Raw genomic sequence first — 20,116 nt, 5'->3', positions numbered from 1 at the left:
TTTCAGCTAAATGTTGGGATTCAGAGCAAAACAGCACTTAACAAGCTGGTACTTTGTCAGTGAACGTGATGGCAAGTAGTTCAACTAAGTCACTACTTTTATAGCAAAATCTACATAAATATATTTTACAGCCGTCGTTGTTATACAGTAAATATTACTTAGAATCAGCCAAAACAAATCTATACTGGAGCTCCCTTAATCAGCACCATTATCTACTTTGTTTTAGGACACACAAAACAAAATCCAGTGTATTTTCTATATTTGCATATTATTGGGAAGAGTGCAACTTACTAAGTGCAGGCTGGCTTTCCACAATCCGTACTGGGATAGTCTGTACATCTCCCAAGAGAACCTGCTGGATTCCTCCTTCCAGGCTTCTGGAGTCCCCTTCCCTGTCAAGTGCTACCAGCTGGCCCATGGAAACCAGATTCTGATCAGTACCAGAAGTCTCAAAAGCAGAAGCAGCAGCACTGTGCTGTGTTAGGCCAGCACCTTTTTGCAGACTGTGCCCCTGACCAAGTACTGGAGGATGGTTGGTTACTGCACTCTCTATGGAATCCAAGAGACTTACAGAACTGGAATGGTTATTTACAGCTATCAGTGCTGTTGATCCATTTGTGGAGGTAAAGTTTGATTGCAGCTGTAATCCCTGCGAAAGAGAAAGCAGAAGTACAAATATAATTGCATTTAAAGCAGAAGAAATTTACATTTAATAACACATTTTGCAGTGCTGGAACTGGATAGGTTTTGACCTTCTACACATCATCTCTTCTAAGAGTCAACTTCAGCATCTTTTGATTATACTTGTTTCAGGAAACATAACAGACAGTGGAATCTAGGAGCACCTAGAAAACTACTAAGGTCCATAAAAGTCTAATTTTGGACAAATATTCTGTTTCAGATCCTTCCTCAATACTGTTTATTCCCATGAGGGATTTGCACTAAAAGCTAAGTATACTGCTTTAAAGGATAGTGGGGTGAAGCCAAGGTGGCTACCTTCAGAAAGGGAAGCAGACAGCAAGCAGAACAGCATTTCACTGCAGTTTGCATTTCTATGGAAGAAATTATGAGCTTCAGGAGATACAAAGGTAGCTTAGGAAAGACAGTTAAGAGACACAGGTTTAAAGGCAAGATGAACTTCACAAGAAACTCTTTTTAGCATGGTATTCTTAACCCTGCACCTCATCTTTTCGATCTGGAAGTTCTACATTTCTCATCTGGAAGCAGTTTCAGGATTTTAACAGACTTACTCTTATGAGGCTAGAGAAATATTTAAAGGAATATGACTGACATATCCTTCTTCAATTTTGCAGCATTTTTATCACAAAATGACTGGCAATTGTGTAAGATTATTAAGGTGGTTGATTTGGGGCAGAAACTCACTTCCTCCACCTTCTAGGTTTTGCCATCAAAAAGAGACTACAATGCAGAGGGATCTCCTGCACTACAACTAGATACCAGTTGTGCAATATAAGAGAGGCCAAAGTAGGACCTGAGAGCTATTCCTAAGTCCATATTCCTTCGCAGCCAGTGTCTGGGATCACTAGTTGAGGGGAAACTTGATATGTATAGGTTCCTTCAGCTCTTCCAGCATAGAACACATGACATTCTCTAAAAAATTTGACCATACCTGAAGTTGTGCAAATATCTTGGGCTGAAGTGAAGAGAGAGAAGACAACAGCTGAGCTTTTTCCGATAGTAAGGTTTCTGCACTCTGGCTGGATTCTGCTTTGGTGATGACTGACTCCCCTGGTGAGCTCCCTGCAGTGCCACAGACAGTAAGCAGACAGTTAGAACTGCTTCCTCCTTGTATAAAACCCTCCCCTGTGAATGGAACAAGCCAAGGCCCTTCAATCTCAATATAGATGTAGGAAAGATGTGTATATAAATATATGCTCTTCTCTTTTGCAGAAGAGCTTGGATGCTAAAGAAAAAAATAAAGTTGGTTACAAGGAAAAAAAACATTACAGGAAGATAGAACATTTATTGAGAACGAAAAAGAAACGATTCTGGACAGCAACATAATTGCTCCCTACTCTGTGTTGTATTCCTAAGTCTAAAACAAAAGCTGAAACATTTCTATCAAAATAGCAGTCTAATAACTTGACCACACAGGCACCTGCAGTAAGGGCTCAACAACAGACAGGCATTAAAAGGTCAGCTTCCAAAATGAAAACATACACAGAAAATCCAGCAAGCCTTCTCATTCATTCCAAAGCATATTCATAGAATTAGGAAAGCTTCTACGCAATATCACATCAGGCATAATTTTAAAGAAAGCCCATTTATCTGATGCCTACAGATTGTATTCTTCAAATTCTTATTTAGAGCAAAAATAATTGTCTTTATTTCCTTAAGACTTGGGGAAATCAAGACTTGCGGTAATTTCTGCAAATAAATAAATAAAATTCCAGTAGGATTATTCCATTCTTGTTTGAGATACCCAGGACATTTCAGCTAAGATTTATACAGGCACAATTAGATTATGCTTAGGTTTCTACTTTGCAATTTTAGTGCTGTAACTATGAAATAAAAGTTAGCCATGTGCATACGCATTAATCTACCGAATGGGCAAAAATGTGAATCAACAATTTCAAAAAGCTTTCTAGAAAAAAAGAAAAATCACACAGAGCTTCTATCCATCTAAGGAACTTGAAATATATATGAATATTCACATGTAGGAAGAGATAGTAGTTCTTTTCTGAGACTGTACTCTACACCAATAAGCCTAGGTACAAATCTAGTACACCAAATCCAGTTCTACCCAGTCCTTACACTGCATGGATTTTCAGTATGAGTACCAGAAGTTAAACACATCCATGGTACTCCATTCCATTTGTCAGCATACTTCACAAGAGATGTAAAAGGGAACACAGACTTAGGAATTCTGACAGTGATTGTTACACCTAGTGGTAAAGAGACAAAAAGCAGTATCCTAAGAAGGACATTCCTCATATGCCTGGAACTCCAGACAGAGTTTTGAAGTTGAAGTAATAGTAGCACTTGTAACAAAGAAAGGATAGTACAATTAGTTTCTTCCAAATCAATCAATCAATCAAACAAACAAACAAAAAAACACCCAAAAGATATGGATAAAATAAATGTCTATATAAATCCACACAGTTTTTGCAGAGAAGTGAGAGAAGTCTTGTTAACCAGCTGAAAAATGGCTTAAAAGAGGTGCTATTTTTGGCTTCACACATTAGTATAGTCATTAACAATGAATTCCCAAGAAGCAAAAATCCCAGTATGCACAGGAGTCCCCTATAGCAAGGTACTGTCAGCGTGTGCCGAGCACAGACCAGCAATGGAACTCAAGTACCCAGCTGGTCCCAGCTGTGTGCCCCTGATGGATATGAATTTCACTTTCTCTAATAACAAGTGTTACCAGCACCTCCATCCAAGGCAAACTCCTCTTTGAAAATAATCATCCCATGAAAAACTTCAGTTGCTTGAGGATGCAAATAAAAGACAAATTTACAGCTTTTATAATTCTGAAGACTATGCATTTTTTCCTTGTATTTGCAGTCAGCACCAAAAAACCAACACAATGTGCCCTTCCCTGCCTCAAAACAGAAATAATTCCAAAATAGTTCTTCTTAACTTAGCTGAGTGATAAAAACACAACTGCGATCTCCCTGGACAGAAACTCAATTTCTGTGACATCATGAACAAAGCAGACTACGTTTGGGGACAAGTTATTAATACAGTCCTACCATCAGAAGGTGGTGAGGCAAACGTAACAGTCACTGTTTCTGTGAGAACATTCCCACTGTCTGTGGTCCACTGCAGCTGAAAGGAAAGAGATCACAGTTCTCAGAGTTAATGTTTGTCTGTTGCAGAAACATAGGCTCAATTCAGAAAGTGCAAGAAAATAGTGTATGGAACTACGTCTTTTTTTTATTATTAATAACTCCATTTTGGGAGTTCTTGGTTTAAAACAAAAAATACTGCAAACTATTTTTAACACGCGCTTTATCAAGAAGGCTATAGTCAACTTATCAAAACTTGAAGACTTTGAACTAAACAAAAAAAAAACCAGCAAAACCACAATTTGGCCAACAAACATCACCCACTCAGCCCAGCTTAGTTTAGGGGGAGTGGAAAAACCCCAACAACACAGCATTACTTAATAGTGTAATTTGGCAAAGCTGATTTAAAACCTAATAACTGGGAAAACTAGGATCACTGTACATTCCTTACCGCTCAATAGGTGGAAAAAAATTAAGGAACTACATGTAAGTTACTCAACATTCTGAAGTATCTACTTCAGACTTACTTCACTTGCTAATAAGTACACCCACAGAATTGTACAAGCACTAATTTAAGCTGCACCCGAGGCAGACCTCATTCCAACTTTTCAGACATGGAAAAGTAGAAGTAACTTCGACAGCAACCAGATAAAGCCAATAATAGCTTTCTGATGCATGCCATTTTTTCTCTACCACATGCTTCATGTAGCCATTACATGAGCACTGTGTGTGTCACTCAATAGTCATCCAGTGCTGATGAGATAAATACTGAATGTGGTTAAAAGGTTTTATTTACTTTTAATTCAGTTTTACTCAGCAAGAAATACTGCTGCTGGAAACAGGATGTTAGAGAACTCTGAAATGCAACTAAATGGTAAAAGTTAAATAAGACTTGCAGTATTCAACTCCAAAAAATCATAAAGAAACACTAGGGCAAACATACCATTGCTGGAATGCTTTCTGGGTTATATACCACGTCACCATTTCTCAGGGACTTCTGCACTTCATGAATGTGGTTCTTGATGTCATTCACAGTGGGAAAGAAGGATAGGTTATGTCTCTCTGGCACTTCATCAGGTTTGAATAATTCTCTTTCCACATACTTTCTGTCACGTTAAAGGACAAAAAAATATATTAAAATGAAAAGACGCATATTTAAGATCTACTGTGCTATTTACTTGTTACAGCTGCCGCTACCATCTCTCTCTCCAGCTTGCAGTGACATCACAAGAGCAAGTTAAAAGATATTTGGATCCAGTTTTCTGTGCATCTGCTCTGGAGTTTGGAATTAAGAAATATTCCTCTGCTCAACAAAATTTTATGAAAACAGCAGCTCTTAACAGTAGTCTACAATAAAATGAGAAGACAAAATCCATAAAAAAGAGATGTTAATAACATGTTGGAAATACATTTAATTCTGCATCAGTAATGCCATTTATTTCCAAATCAAATTAGTCAAATGCAAAACCATGTATAGCGTGGACTAAGCACTGACAGAGAGCTCCATACCTTAGTTGCTTCCTCACTGCATAGACTTGCTCTATTCCTTGAGACACCAGTTCTCGGATCTTGTCTGCCACTTGAGGATGAAGGCGGGAAGGCAAAGTACAGTTCTCATCTCTAACAATGTCCTCCTCCTCCTCAGGTAAAGCAGCAGAAAAATGGGAGGGTGAAGAAGGGAGGCAAGAAGTTTCCATTTCATGATATTGGTGGGCTTGCTGAGTGGGTAACTGCACATACCACCTGGAAAGGAGGAAAATTTTTTTGATTCTCAAGCAAAGGCAGCAAAATAAATCTCTTGAGCAAAAAAACCCAACCATCATCAATGAACCAGTTAGAGTGACTGCAGTTTTTACAGCTCCCTGAGCTGGAATCTACAGTTCTTCTGAGCTCAGGGTCCTCTCACACCCTATGATTCAAGATAACCCAGGTTAAACCTCCCAACAGTAAAAGCATTTCTGTGCATTCCCTGCATGGAAACATCTGCTCAGGTTCCACAGCTCAGTATTTAACACATCTACTAAATAAAATAATCCAGAGCCATGAGTCTTATTAACAAAAATTCCCACAGTGTCAATCAGACTAAATAAAGCAATCAAGGACATAGAGAAAATTAAGCAAATTGCACTTTTTGTATCAAAGAAACAAAAGTATCACCTGATGATACCACCAGCCTCTATCAAGTTCTTCTTCAGCATGTTGAATGCTTTCTCCTGCTCCATTCTTATGATTTTCTTGTCTATTTTAGGGTCAGTAGGAACTCTGTACTCTGGAAACTTTTGAACTTTTTTAATATAGATCCTTCCATGGGGAGAATAAGAGGAAACAAAAAAGAAGTCTCCTTCAATGGGAAGTCAAAACTCCCATTTACTTCATATCACATACTATCACAGAAAAAAAATCAAGCAGTATTACAAAGGGTGAGGACTCTCTAAGAGAAGTGAAGACTTTTTAACTGCGAAAGAGTTTCAGGTGGGTACTCATACACCTGATCCAGTATGGAAGTCACCTGGCCACAGTTATGCACCTCAGCAAAAATTTTCTTTCCCTCAGTAGTGTAAATGCACAACACCATTTCTGGACAAGCTGGAGTTGCCTCCATGCCCAAAATGTGAGCTGAATACACACGTCTAACTGTGCCCATCCAGATAAGCACACCCTTAGGTCTGTAAAGAGAAAATAAATGTGGTGCTGAAACCCAGGAGAGTGTTCAAGGATACAAAAAGAATACAAAACATTTGAGTTGGATAAGAAGGAAGTCCTCAGTGAACAAGAACTGTAACTTCTTCTGCAAATAGAAGATCTGCTAAATTCAAATGATTTACCGATACAACTGCAGTTAAAAGCTTGAAAGAAAAAAAAGACAACATTGTCTTAGGATCAAATATGGTCACTAAAGGACACCATCATAAGATGTTCCTCATTATTTTCCATTGATTCTCACTCGTAGTTCAAGTGCTGAAGTATCGGTACTCCACACGTAGGCAACCTGTCAAGTCTTAGCCCCACACAGTGTAACAAAACAGTATTTCCTCCTTCCCTCAGGCTATGAAGGACACCAAGCTAGAAACCACACTGTATGATATCAGCTGCCACCCCCAAACTGCACACTGCTGTCAAGGCTCACAAGAAGCATGTTTCCTTAGGATGGCAAGCAGCTTTATAGCCAGTCCTTACCTTGCTGGGCAAGTGGCTTTGTACAGATAGCCAGAAGCGCTTTCCTGCTCACCAGATTTTTTAGACTGGAACCCTTTTCTCCTTGGCCCATACTGGCACTCCATTACAATGGCTCTGCTTCCTGAGAACAGAAAATAATCCATTCTATTCAAGCAACCACAGAAGTCATCATAGTAAGACACTAAATATAGAAAAGACAAAAACCCTGAAAAAGTTGTTTCTGTTTAACATCAGACTCTTTAGACAACAGTACACTCAAACATAGCAAGCATTCAAATACACTGCAAAGGCTTCTTCTTTCACAGCACATGAGGAACATGGAGCACTTTGAAAGCATTCCTCAAGTGATTATATTTCACAATGCTCCGGAAGATACACAGGGGCAAAAGATTAGGTTCTCACTTGATCAAGTGTTTTACAATATGAAAACCCTTACTAGCTACCAAAGGAGAACAGCATTCAAAACAAATACAAATAAGAGACACAAAATCTCCACAGTAACCAAGAAAACCTCACAAGTAGAAGCAAAGGTCTTTAATCAGTACATCAGACCATGCTGCCCTGTAAATTCTTACTTGCAAATCTGACCTTCTTTATCAGTTAAATAACACTGCCTCAGTGTGGCATACTGCCATGAACACAGACAAGCTTAAACAAAGATTGCTTCTCTCTAACTTCATTCAAATACAAGGCTTACTCCAATCATGCCACTTACAGAAGTGTTAATAAGCATAACAAGGTGTGCATGGTCAAGTACAGAACTTGCACCCCTCCCGTATCACATTAATATACACATGTATACATATATGTATACATATACTACCTATAATTTACATATTCCAGTATATAGACAGGGAGCTGCCTATACAGCAAATGATAAAACCCAAACCTTTTTAAGGTATCACTACAGCAACATGAGGTGTTTCCACTAGACACTCCATCATTTAGTGCCTGAGAGTGTGATCTTACTAAAAAACATATACACATCAATGCATATAAAATAAGGGAAATTTAAAAGAGACAATAAACAGATATCCAGCCTTTTAAGAAAAAAAAACAACCAAAAAAACAAAAAAAAAAAAAAAACAAAAAAAAAACCAAACCAATAATTTTCTAAGACTGAAAAGACTTCAAGACCTTTAAACTAGTTCTTATTAATATGCATCTCAAAAGCTACTGAATCTTCTTTTACAAAGGTATCAGCCATCTACACTTCTTAAGAGTCAAGATTTGGATTAGTTCTTGTTTTATAATATATAAGGAACTATCCAGCTTTCTCCCTTCTATTTCATTTCCCTACAACAGAAGGAGAATCACAGTGGGGAAAGCATTACAGACCAGCTCCACTTAGGCAGAAAGGGGTAAATTCCTTGAGAGCAAGACTTCTCTCCTGAGAAATTTAGAATTTACTTATCTGGGATTTAACAGCAGTTCAGTAAGCCATATTTTCAGCCTCTGCTCTATAGAGCTAAAAGGTTTGTAATGAACATTATTCATAGAGCGTTTATATTCTGTACCTAAATGCATTGGAAGGACAACACATTAGATGTATACATAATGCTCACACAGAGGTCTAAACAAAGTTAAAAATATTACAACATAAAAATGAGTCTCTACTAGTCTGCAGCACATAAAGGAGGAAATAGCCTACATGTTTTGGTCCTAAATATCACACCATGGAGGAATGCATTTATTAAGCAGATCTTACAGAAAATTAGAGATGTCTTAAATGCATTTCAAGAGGCTGCTGATAAAAGTACAGATTGTTTTGGCTTTGTTCTTAGCATTTTTATACCTCACAACTTTTAGCTGAAGCTATAAAGCTGAAGCTAATGTTTCACTTTCTCAGTTACTTTCAGGGGAAAAAAAAAAAAAAAAGCATATAACCTACACTCCCCTCATTCACGTGTGACAATTAAAGCACATTAAATGTGTATTTGAATGAACTTAATTTCACATACACATTGCGTGAGTTAAGAATGCATTTACCAATCTGTAAAGGCTGCATGTTCATTAAAAAAAAATTAGTCTGCTGACAAATATTGGCGCTCTTTTCTAACTTCTCTTTAATTTGTTTTAAAGGGGAACATTTAAGTATCATATTGGACCCCATGGAACAGACTCTTCCAAGGATCTCCAAGTAAGGCAAGAATACTAAAACAAGCTCTTACCCTTATGAGAAACTCCAAGTCTTGGCAGAGCAAATGGAACTTCCATCTAAAGAGCACCTTCACAAGAACCGTCATCAAATGATAATTAAGTAATTTATTTCTAAACAACAAGGGGAAAGAAACACTCACAACAAAGCCTGTGGTTTCAGGGAAACAAGCTCCTTCACACTGTGGCATAGAGATACTCAAGATGCTATTTTTTTTTGGTTGATTGGTTCCTGTTTTGTTTGTGCTTTGAGTTTACTGACACAAAGGAACAGCACAAGGATCCTTCATGGCTAGTTGGCAACTGATGTTGAGATTTTTCAAAGTAGTTATTAAAACAAAAGAAGTTAGTTACCTGCATTGACAAAGGGGATCCCATCATATGGGACATACTGAGATTTCCACATCAACCGTGTGGCGGGTTTGGCCGGGCTTGGAGACTGGCGCGTCCCCCACACACTTTGTGTTTGCTGCTTGTGTAGCGTTAGAACACTCTCTAATTCTGTCTCGCTCACACAATAGCCGCGGTATGAGTCCCCAATTTTCTGCATGGAAAGGAGGTGAAATAATAGGGTTATTCACCCAGCTGACTGCTCTGCATTACTCAAGAAAGCAAAAGCATTCAGGGACTCGGCACGTGAGGACACAGGCTCAGGTTTTTGATGTTTTGTACATGTTCCCCCACACGCACTTTACCTCGTATCTAGCACCAGAGCAGTCTCCACTGGCACCAGATCCTAAGCACACAACAACCCTGGGAAAGGTTAGAGTTACTGTCAACACTAATTTACAGAGGACACTGCAGTCACCTCCTTGATAAATTGAACTGAGGTGAATATTTTCATCTGATGCCAAAGAGGATCATTATCTCTGAATTTAACATCTAATGTAGTCCCCTACCAAAGCTTCAAGGCACTCCTAATTCTCAAAATCATATAGAAAACACAAGACATGCCACTGGATAACAGCTATGGTTGCAATGACCTCTGCTAAGCAGTGGGCAACTCCTGAAAAACTGCACCTAGATTTACCTCCAAGGAAGACCTACAAAACCAATGACAAACAATGCACTGACTTTGCAGCACCTCCTGTAACAGCTGTTTAGCCACTGATAGCCATCCATCTCATTTGGTTCAGTGCTGGCACAGCAGGGCTACCCAACAAACACCAAGGCAGCAGTAAGCTTTCCATCTGAACCCAGAACGTAATTCTCACTTTGATTCATCTGCAGCACAGGATCGGGACACCAAGCATCTGACAGTAACACCCTGAGCAGTCTGCCAACTTACAGCATAATCATGGCACAAACACATGGTGAATGAATACTAGCACCTGATTGATCCCTTTCACCACTTTCAATAACACAGCAGACAGGTGTTTCAATACATACAACAAAAGCAACAGCAGTGCCTCCCTAAGTCTATTATCTCAAAAAAATGTATCAGCAACAGCTACATAAAGCTACACCCTGAGAAAAAATTGTTTCTGTTAACAAGTAATTGAGTCAGCAAAGAGCAAACGAGCCCCTGCCAAATGAAGCAGGGCAACACAGCACTGCTGCTGGCATGAGCCCTGCAGGATAAGATTATGCACACATTGGTGGCAAGTTGGTCTGAGGTACCAGCTGCTCACATAGCAGCAGCTCACTGTGCGCATGCACACCATTCTGGCACATAAAACAATCTGTATATGCTGCATTCACACAGCTGCAGAGAGGAAGAAATAGTAATTGCTTAGTCAGAGATTATATGTAACACAGATGGACAGAAATGATCAGAAAGATACAGAAGTATCTTCCCAGACAGCTATGGTTATCCCCTTTCACAGGAGGAATTGCAAATATTGCATAGCTAGAAATTATCTTTCCATACCTTCCTTATCTCGTCACTATAAACGGATCTTTAACTTTATTCTTGAGAGCTGAGAGAAAACGTGTAGAACTCAAGCAGAAATTACCAGTTAGGGCTCCATCTCCTGTTCTAGATTTACTTCTGCATAGAATAGAACACCTTCCCAAAAAGTGAGCAGCAATGAAAGAAAACCACACAGCACAAATGATCCCCACTCCCTAGGAGCTTCCCAAGCAGAAGTTAACAGACACACAAGACCAACTATTCCAAACAAATAATTTTAGCTTTGCATCATAGACCAATTAATGTACTTGTAATTACGCCTTATTTCAGTATGTTGACACATGCTGGAAATGTATTCTGATCAGACCACTGAAAACTTTAAGTATTTTATATATATATATACACACACATATATTTCTTTTTTAAAAACAACTTTTTGTTAACAAAGTAATTACCTTGAAGTAATGTAACTCTCTTCAACCCTTTAACTCCAGCCGAAGTTCAAGTGAAAAAAAATTTAAACAGTAATTTCTTTTCCCTGACCTCAACTCAGCAAAAGTACATACATTAAGACTGCAGCTTCTCTCAACAGAAGTAGCAGCAGCAGGACACCCAGAGGCATTACACTGCCTAGGCACTGCAAGTGTAAACTGAGCATTGCAAAGCAGACAGGGAACCAGTGCTAAGCACAGAACATAGTGCCAGTTCTGGACAGTTGCATCTTTTACTGTTCTGTGTTCACCTGCGCCTGCAGTGCTGACTGTGCTTCAGAGTCCTGTCCTGGCAATGCCCTGGGATACACCATGGGCAGTGTGTACCTGGGCTATGACATAGCCTCATCTGCTGATATCTTCTGTAAAATACACACAGACATCCACTTTAATGTTTCCATTCTAGAAAACGACTGAGAAAGTGCAGTTGTGAGTTAACATGTTGGTCTGCACCAAGAATGACTGGACTTAAGGTACAGTATTCTCTCCACCAGATCCCCAGGTTGTTCTTGGACCCTTCTAGCCTGTTACCTGTATATGTCTATCCTGTTTCTTGTAATAACACATTCTTCGAGACACCAACACAGCAAACATAAACAGCACCTCAAAACACCACTGTCTCTGTTCCCATAAAATTACATATGCATCTAAGCAGTTCCCAGTGGATTTACAAGGACTGTGTAACTGACTGAAACTCAGCAAAGCAGATCTACTGAGCACACACAAGGAGGAAGAGAATTTGGATGATTCCTCCCTGGCCTGAATCCTGCTGGCAGAACAGTTGACAAGTTACTTTCTTACCTTTTTAAGGGAATAGAGAAGATTAATGCATACAGCCAATATTTCAGCAGAAACAGACGCTTACATCCTCAGAAGAGACAAGCAGACATTCAAACAGACACTACTTTGCCTTTTTCTTTAAAAGTATACTCTTATACTACTGTGGTTGCTGCAAATTTTAAACACAACAGATGACGTTTCTTATAAGACTCAGGTAGATACAGCAGGCCATAATACAAGTCCTCTCACAAAATGAAACCAGTAATAAGTAACTCAAATAAGCTACAAGTACATCAAAATGGGAAATATGCATCAGAGTAACAGCAATTGTACATCTTACTGGACTTCAACAACTAACCAGCCACCAGAAGTGGCTCCTTTACTCAGTGAGAACTGCATTTCCACCATGGAAGGACTACTTAGTACAATTTTCTGATCTATGAATGTCTATGTAGAAACAATATTGGACAATATCATTTGTATGAAATAAAAGACAGAACCCAAAGGAGGAATATTTTTATATTCAGTTAATTTAAAAATCATTTAAAATGGATAAGGAAAAATGTTTCATTTCTAAATCCCTTGCAGCTGCAATTTCTAGTTATCAGTAGCCAAAACAACAGGAAAAAAAAACTTTAAGCAGTAATGATATCTGAAAAAGTGAATAAGATAGTATGCTTTTTCTTTCAAAAAAGTATTAAAAGTATTTAAGTAAAATAAATATTCACCAGGAAGATTCTGGTTGCAGGAAGCTGGGGCAGGTGATCTCAAGAACTTTCCCATCCTGTCTTCCCTTTTAAATGATTTATGATGCATTCTAGCTGTTAGTACCAACTCAGCTATCATATAGAGACATTTCTATACATCTAACAATGTGCAAGTTAAGACAAATGCCAAGACAGGGAATAAATGCAGAGTTTCATTTAGCGTGGTGAGTTATCTGTACAATTAACAGGAGAAAAGGACCATTGTATGGTTTCTGAATGCGTAACCAGAAAAAGGGATATCAACCTTTCCCAAATGTAAAGTTCACAAAGCTTAAATATAAAGTTCACAAAGTTTAATGAAAAGCAGTTTGCTCAGCAGAAGATAACAGGGTTTCTTTTTTCTTCATGAATGAACTCAGTAACACTGTACATGCAAAAAGGGATCAGTGGCTTTTCCCAGCACTGTACAGCAGTGAGAGATTTCAGAAGCACAATTTATGCCTTAGGAGTTGTTGACAGTTGGACATTCCCCAAAAGAAAGGAATTCCATAACATTTTACATGCAAAATGCAATAGCAGCACTAGTATTGGTCCAATCTCATAACACCCAAAAGCTTGAACACTGTTTCTATAACAATAAAGTTTATTTTTGTCATGAAATAGAATCAGTGTTTTGGTTTCAATATGGTTCAACACATGTTGAGTCAGAATTCCTTGCAGCTCACCTCACAGTTCCAGAGTCGGCGTGCCCATGATGGTGTATTTGTTGGCAAGGGCTGGAGAGGGATGGGAAAGGAGTCTTCTAATATCCTGAAAAATAAAAAATAAAAATACAGTAACAACACATAGACACTCAAGAAAGCGATTGTTTAGCCTAAACTACTGCTATCACATCAAATAAGTGCATTACATAACTTCCTACAGCATACGATCAAACTATAGATATTACATCAACTTGTCCAGAAAAACTGGGATTCATTTTCTCCATATTCTATTTCACTATTAAAATAATTCACCATTAAGTATGTACAATTAATAATAATAATAACTGTCTTCTCTGCTCAACACATCCTCTGAGCATTCAGTATTCTCATAAGACTGAATGTTAAAAACAGTAAAAAATACTGTGAAATACACTGGGCTGAGTATTTTATAAACTTTCTTATGCAAACTGATGGTAGAGTTACGATGATTAAACAGAAATCCAATGCATGTTAGATACTGCATGTTAGTATACCTTAAACCTCAAAAACAAAATAAACACAGCTGCAATAACTATTTGCCGTCAGTATCTACTTTCTTCACTCCCTAAATTCTGGAATGGAAACAGCACATGCTTGCAGCATCAATCATTCCAAAACCCAAAAGCATTATCTCCTGTCTGTACAAACATGTTTCCTTTCCAGGATCATTCTTCTAACACATACAAACTATGTTTGTGACATCATACACAGAATATTTCACTTCATTTTAAATGTTGCTTGAATGTATATAATTTGTGTTATAGTGCCAGGATTATTCTAATCTCTTCTGCCTCTCTGTTTCAAAGGAGCATAAACCAATGCAAAGCAGACCCAGAGTTCATAAAACAAGGAATTAAGTGATTGTTAATCTCCTCAACTTGTGACCTACCTGGTAGCTGATTTTTTTGATATGGTGAGAGATGCTTGTGGATGGAGAATGTAACCACTTGCACCATCTGCTATAGCAGCCACTGCCACAGTCTGCAAGTTCCCATCACCACACTTCTCTTCTGAAGCATCTTTGTAAAAATAAAACACCCCCCTGGTTAACATATCAACTTAAAATGAGAATAGTCACAAACTGCGATAAAACATTTGTTTCTCCAACACACAAAATTTAAACAGATGAAATAAGAGTACGTCCAAAAGAAGAACCATGGAGAAGTGCAGCTCCAGGAACACAATTGAAGACACGCTTGATAGGGCTGTCAGTACTTACATGCTTTGGTGTGTTACTGCTAACAACCCCACAACAAAGTAAATAAATACAACATGAAAATCTGTTATACGTTTTTGCAGATCCGTATAGGACTGCCTGACTATTTTACCCTGCTGCAAAACTCACAGCAGCTGCTTTAAAATAAGAAAGGAGATTATGATACTACTTAGTAATTAGGACAAAAACCTAAACAAACAAAACTTCCTTTTTTGTTTTTTGTTTGTTTGTTTGTTATTTTTTGATACTCTAAGAGATGCAAGACCTCTCTGGTAATCGAATCTGACACACCATTACAACAAACATTTCAACCAGGAAGCAATCTGTATAGCAAACAGTAGCATTGGATTAAAGCCCATGCATATAGGTAAGCAATAATGTAAAGGAAAACTGTGAAAGCAGATAACTGATATTTTGGTCTCAGGATAAATAAGAGAGATCTCTCTAGATTTTTGCCCTTCAACTATGAAAGCTTCTTTCCCCAGTTCTGAGAGAGAGAAGTAAGTTATTGACTCAGTACAGAAATCAGCCCACTACACAACTTCTGTCATGTAAAGCTATAATGTGATGGAAAATACAGTGATAGCAGGGTGGCAAAGTCCTTGGCTGCAGCAAATGAGAACAAGCCCAAAAGCAGCAGCCATGGACACAGAAATGAAGGAAAAAAGCTGCTTAACTTTGGAAGGCTTCAGGTAGGCAGGGACCTCCATTGTAAGATACCCTTGTCCCCCCTGCCAGTCCTTAAATGAGGTCTGGGAAGGATGGATCCTGGCTCAACCCTTCTGGTAACTCAGCTGCATTGCACTGCACACACCTGAGCTCCCCTAGGTTGGCCCTGCCTTCTTACTAGGTGCTCAATCACTGTTTCAGGCCATGACAGCATTTCCACTACATGTCAGAAGATTTATGAACGCAGATAGCAGAGTGACATCACTCAGGCTCAAAGCTTGGAGCTCTGGCTCCTTCTAAACAGATGGGCTCTCAAGAGCCTAAGTTCTGCTCTGACGCTTGTGCCATTTTATCTATTACCACTACCCGCAGCAAAGAAAAACTCATTCTTACACTCTGCTCTTCCCCTTTAATCTCTGTCAAGTCTTCCTAATGATAGTTTAAAGACTGAACAACTACGAAGTCTTTTACATGCTAAGTTGCACATCTCAGCATATACCTAGGGTGTGACACTTTACTCACTTAGGGCAAAATCTTGGCAATAAAGTGGAAGTTACAACCCATTCGCTTTATGAGGAACTGAATTTCTACCTAGATACTTACTCCTGGCTTCACAAAAGATGCCTCACCACACATGGTCTCCGGTGCAGACCAGAACATGAATTTTCCTCTCTGCATTCCTTGATGCATCTAAAGTGAGTATAATAACCCCTATTTCACAGGGCTTTCTCCAAAGAAAACACTGTGGGCCATATTCGTAATCAGAAAACAGATAATTTAAGCATGTATTTTTGTCTTTTAACATTGGTTAATGAAAGGAAACATACAATTAAGAGGTTCATAAAAGAAAATAAAGAAAACATAAGAATCACAAGGGATACATTCAGTCATCATGTCCCACAGCTTGAACTCACCCTGAGTGCTGGTGACATCCAGAAGGTGACCCTGAGGAATTATCACCTGGGCCATTCCTGGCTGGGCAGAAGGAATGACGTGAAGCACCTGGCCATTTTCTGACTGGCTGGCAACAATCATCTGTATGGTGATCACACACGAGTATGAGTGGTGCTAGTTGGTACTGTCATCAGGATGCAGGTTGACTGGTTTTGCTTATTATTGGAACAGGAACTATTCTGGCTAGGACTAGGGTCTGTATATTAACTTGAATTTACATATTAAGAAAACCATCTATTTGTTGTTCATTAGTTAAAATTGTTTACCACCATCTAAAAAAGACCCTTTAACTGATTAAAGGAGATGAAAAAAACCACCTTAGGGGATTCTATAAAGAATTACACATTTATCTGAAACTGAAAGATCTCAAAGACTTGAAAGCCATTCATTGTTGGAATTGCTGCAGACCAGTAGAATTAATCATAACGTATTAAAGCCTTCAATCTTTTCCCCTAAGAAATTGAGCTCTACGGGCAGCATTTTATGGAAAAGCAGACAGAAGAAAAGCTGTGGGGCTTTAAAAACAAATGACTTAAATCTCCCAGAATTCTGGAAAACTGAAAAGACTTGTTACGGTAAACACTTTCATAACTACCAGGGCTTGTTTCCAGAAACAACATAAAGGCTTAAATGACAAAACATAACCTCGATTCTGATTTATTACACTTCAAATGAGTGAGATGCCTTTAAATGACAGTACAACACATGCCAACCACAACCTTAGAGTGAAAGAACACTTACTTCGTAACAGGATAGCTAAGAACTACAAATCGACACTGGGCAAATTAACTCAAAGAAGAAAAAAAAAAAAGAAAAAAAGAGAAAAAAGAGAAAAAAAAGAAAAAAGAAAAAAAAAGAAGCCACCCAAAATCCTGACAGAACAGGTTGGCTTATTGCTAATGTTACAGTGTGCTTTAAATAATAGTAGCAGTAGTCATGCTAAGGCTCGTAGTTAGGCCTAGTCTGTGTTTCTCACGTATCTAGGAATGCAAGTTGTGTTTCTTATGAACCCGAGCATGGATCTAAGTAATAAATCTTGCTTAGGAACAAAGCACAATGTATGTTAAAAATTAGGTTTAGATTTATGGTGTGATGGTAGAGCGGTTAAGCGTTTTAGAGAAAATGAATAGTAAACAGAAAGGGGGCCTCTGACAGGCCTGTAAATCGGAGGATGAGAAGAATGTACAGCACATTTCCTCAGGTCTTTGTGGGATAGTCTTACCTGATTGTAACCAAGGAAACATAACAGACAATGACGAGGCAATCCTGAAGAAAATGTATATAAACCCTGTGATTTCTTTATAGTTCGGGGCTCTGACTTTGGACACTAGTCCTCAGGCTCCCGGGCCCTCAATAAAGCACCGTGTAAAATGACTCAGGTTGTTTTGTTTTCTTTAACTACAGGCAACACTAATATTCCAGTCCCTTACAAAATCAACCCAGCAGATATAGAAAGAGTAGCAGTGGTAGCAGCATGAGATTTCACCACACAAGAACAAATACTGAATAATGACAATTGCTGCTGCTTAATAAAATTAGTTTGGCTGGAGGCAGGATCTCCCTACTTGAGGAAGAGCAACAGGAGCATAAACTGAAGCAGGGAAAAGCTTCACCACGTTGCTTAAAACTGAGCAGGCTGTTGTTGCAAGAAGAGCACTGCATTTTCTCAGGGCTCCTCGGCAGAGCCCCATCACCTGTATGTTCACCGCCCGCCCCGCTGGGCAGCACTCACCATGTGCGCGCTGGGCGCCCCGAGGGGCTGCAGCTCGCAGAGCGCCTGGCCATTGGGCTCGAGCAGGCGGAGCTCCTCTGCGGATAGAGGCGGAGGTGGCCGCGCAGCGGAGCTGCCCAAAAGGCGTACGGCGATCGGCAAGGTAGCAGAAGAGCCGCTCTGACCCAGTGACGGCTCCCTGGAAGCCATGCAGGTCACACGATGTCAGAGGAAAAAGGCTGCTCTAGTCCCAGGCAGAGATCGCCACTATTAAAAATAAAAAAGAGAATTCAAAAGGTCAGGAAATGTGTTAGACGGTGCTCCATGCCTTCCTATGTAAGGAGCTGCAAGTCCTATTTCTGTTTTCCATTTTCATGCTGAAAATACAAATGCAACACATGACACGCGGTGACTGAGCAATCGGACCCGATCTCCAAATGATCTGAACCCCTTCTACACTGAGACACACCAAGCATTATTTTAATGAAGAATTTCATAGTCACAATGAAATATTTCCCCAGAGCTGTAACAGCAGTCAGGAGATACAACTACCATCACAACACACAGCATCTGGACATTCAGCAGTTCAAAACTGAACGGCACAAGAACACGGCAGAAGGAATTTCTGTGCTTATTGAAGGCAGCCAATGTATAAAGCAAACAACAAACACACTGACACAATATCGTACTGTAAATTAATCAGAGAGGATGCAGAGAAAACACCGAAAGAACCAGGACTTCTGTATTTCACCTGGAAACCCCAACCACCCGCTTCTGACTGCCCGGTGCTGCTGAGGTTGCCTACAAACAAAACACTACATCTTCCCATAGCGACATTGTGGTCTGTTTTCTTCCATTACGAGATGACTTGGAAAAGTTACAGAACTATTTCAGTACTTTTGCCTCAACCAAGGTAGTGCTGCAGGCTTTTTTTGGTCTTAAAAATCCAGCCTGACGATTTCCAGCCCTGCTGCCCACTCACAACAAAAGCCTCAAGATAAAAACCCTTGCTTCTTTATCACTTGATTATTCACCACAGAAAAATGTCAGTGTGCTGCTCCAGGAGTTTGAGTGCCTTGTGTGAGACAATTTGCTCAGCTCGTTGCATGCACAGATAAACACACACACACACACACACTCTTCTGCCTTGCACCCAGTTCACAAGCACTTATCTCTTGACATCCTGCGATGTTTGATATTTAAAGATGCGCCAGCCCTGCTTTATGAAAATACTAGTCACCTCCTTCCATAGTAACACACAGGACTTCAAGTAACCAAATCTGTCACGCAGCCACCTTGGAATATATTGTGCTTTGTTTTGAAGAGGTAAAAAAAAACATTCAAGTGCCAGGCAGTTACTGTTGTTAGCCCACCGCTCTAAGCTTTGGGCAGGAAAACAGTAAATATCTGAAAACAAAGCTGGGCACAAACTAAGTGATGAAGGACAGAACAACAGAGATCCCAGCACCTGGGAGATTTACCTCTCATCCCAGAGGAAAGCCTGCTGCAAACCTTCAAGCAAACAGAATATCAGACAGCAAACTGCCACAGCCACAGTTTAAGGCTTGGACCCAGACAGTACAACTTTTAAAGAGCAACCAGTCCCAAATATTTATAAGCAACGAGACAAAACAACAAATACACCTGGCTCTGAAACTTACTAAAGCATGTAATAAACTCCAGTATATAAGTGAAGAGGGGACAACTTCATTCCTGGAGTTCGGGTGGAGGAGGAAGAAACGTGCTTAGTTTTTCCCTCCAGCATTTATATTAAGGGCAGGCAGCAGCAGATGAGTACATGACTCCTAACAGCTTTATGTTCTTCAAAACACAGTTTGTTTCTTCAGTAAGACCACCTTGGCTGTGGCTTCTCAACCATTTACAGCTTTGCTGTAAACATAAAAGGC

General features: G+C 39.4%; 1 protein-coding gene across 6 annotated transcripts in view; it reads right to left on the bottom strand.

Annotated features, from left to right (window-relative positions):
• The window catches only part of CARF (calcium responsive transcription factor), a 28,235-nt gene that overhangs the window by 4,671 nt on the left and 3,448 nt on the right, over nt 1-20,116 (bottom strand). For 3 of the 6 annotated variants that reach the window (XM_032445649.1, XM_015868205.1, XM_032445648.1), the window contains exons 2-13: nt 18,231-18,476; nt 16,459-16,579; nt 14,549-14,678; nt 13,642-13,726; nt 9,441-9,630; nt 6,930-7,050; nt 5,910-6,053; nt 5,262-5,495; nt 4,696-4,858; nt 3,717-3,792; nt 1,631-1,761; nt 292-649 (exon numbers count right to left, since the gene is read on the bottom strand). In XM_032445649.1, coding sequence (XP_032301540.1) covers nt 292-649; nt 1,631-1,761; nt 3,717-3,792; nt 4,696-4,858; nt 5,262-5,495; nt 5,910-6,053; nt 6,930-7,050; nt 9,441-9,630; nt 13,642-13,726; nt 14,549-14,678; nt 16,459-16,579; nt 18,231-18,419 — 1,942 coding nt within the window. In that variant the 5' untranslated portion in view covers nt 18,420-18,476. Of the gene's footprint in view, nt 1-291; nt 650-1,630; nt 1,762-3,716; nt 3,793-4,695; nt 4,859-5,261; nt 5,496-5,909; nt 6,054-6,929; nt 7,051-9,100; nt 9,202-9,440; nt 9,631-13,641; nt 13,727-14,548; nt 14,679-16,458; nt 16,580-18,230; nt 18,477-20,116 lie in introns of those variants that run through there. The other 3 variants (XM_032445650.1, XM_032445652.1, XM_032445651.1) reach the window with 3 other exon arrangements.

This window comes from Coturnix japonica, chromosome 7, assembly GCF_001577835.2.
Source record: "Coturnix japonica isolate 7356 chromosome 7, Coturnix japonica 2.1, whole genome shotgun sequence".
NCBI lineage: Eukaryota > Metazoa > Chordata > Aves > Galliformes > Phasianidae > Coturnix > Coturnix japonica.
The sequence above is the reverse complement of the archived record's forward strand: the minus strand, read 5'-3'. Positions and strand labels throughout refer to the sequence as shown.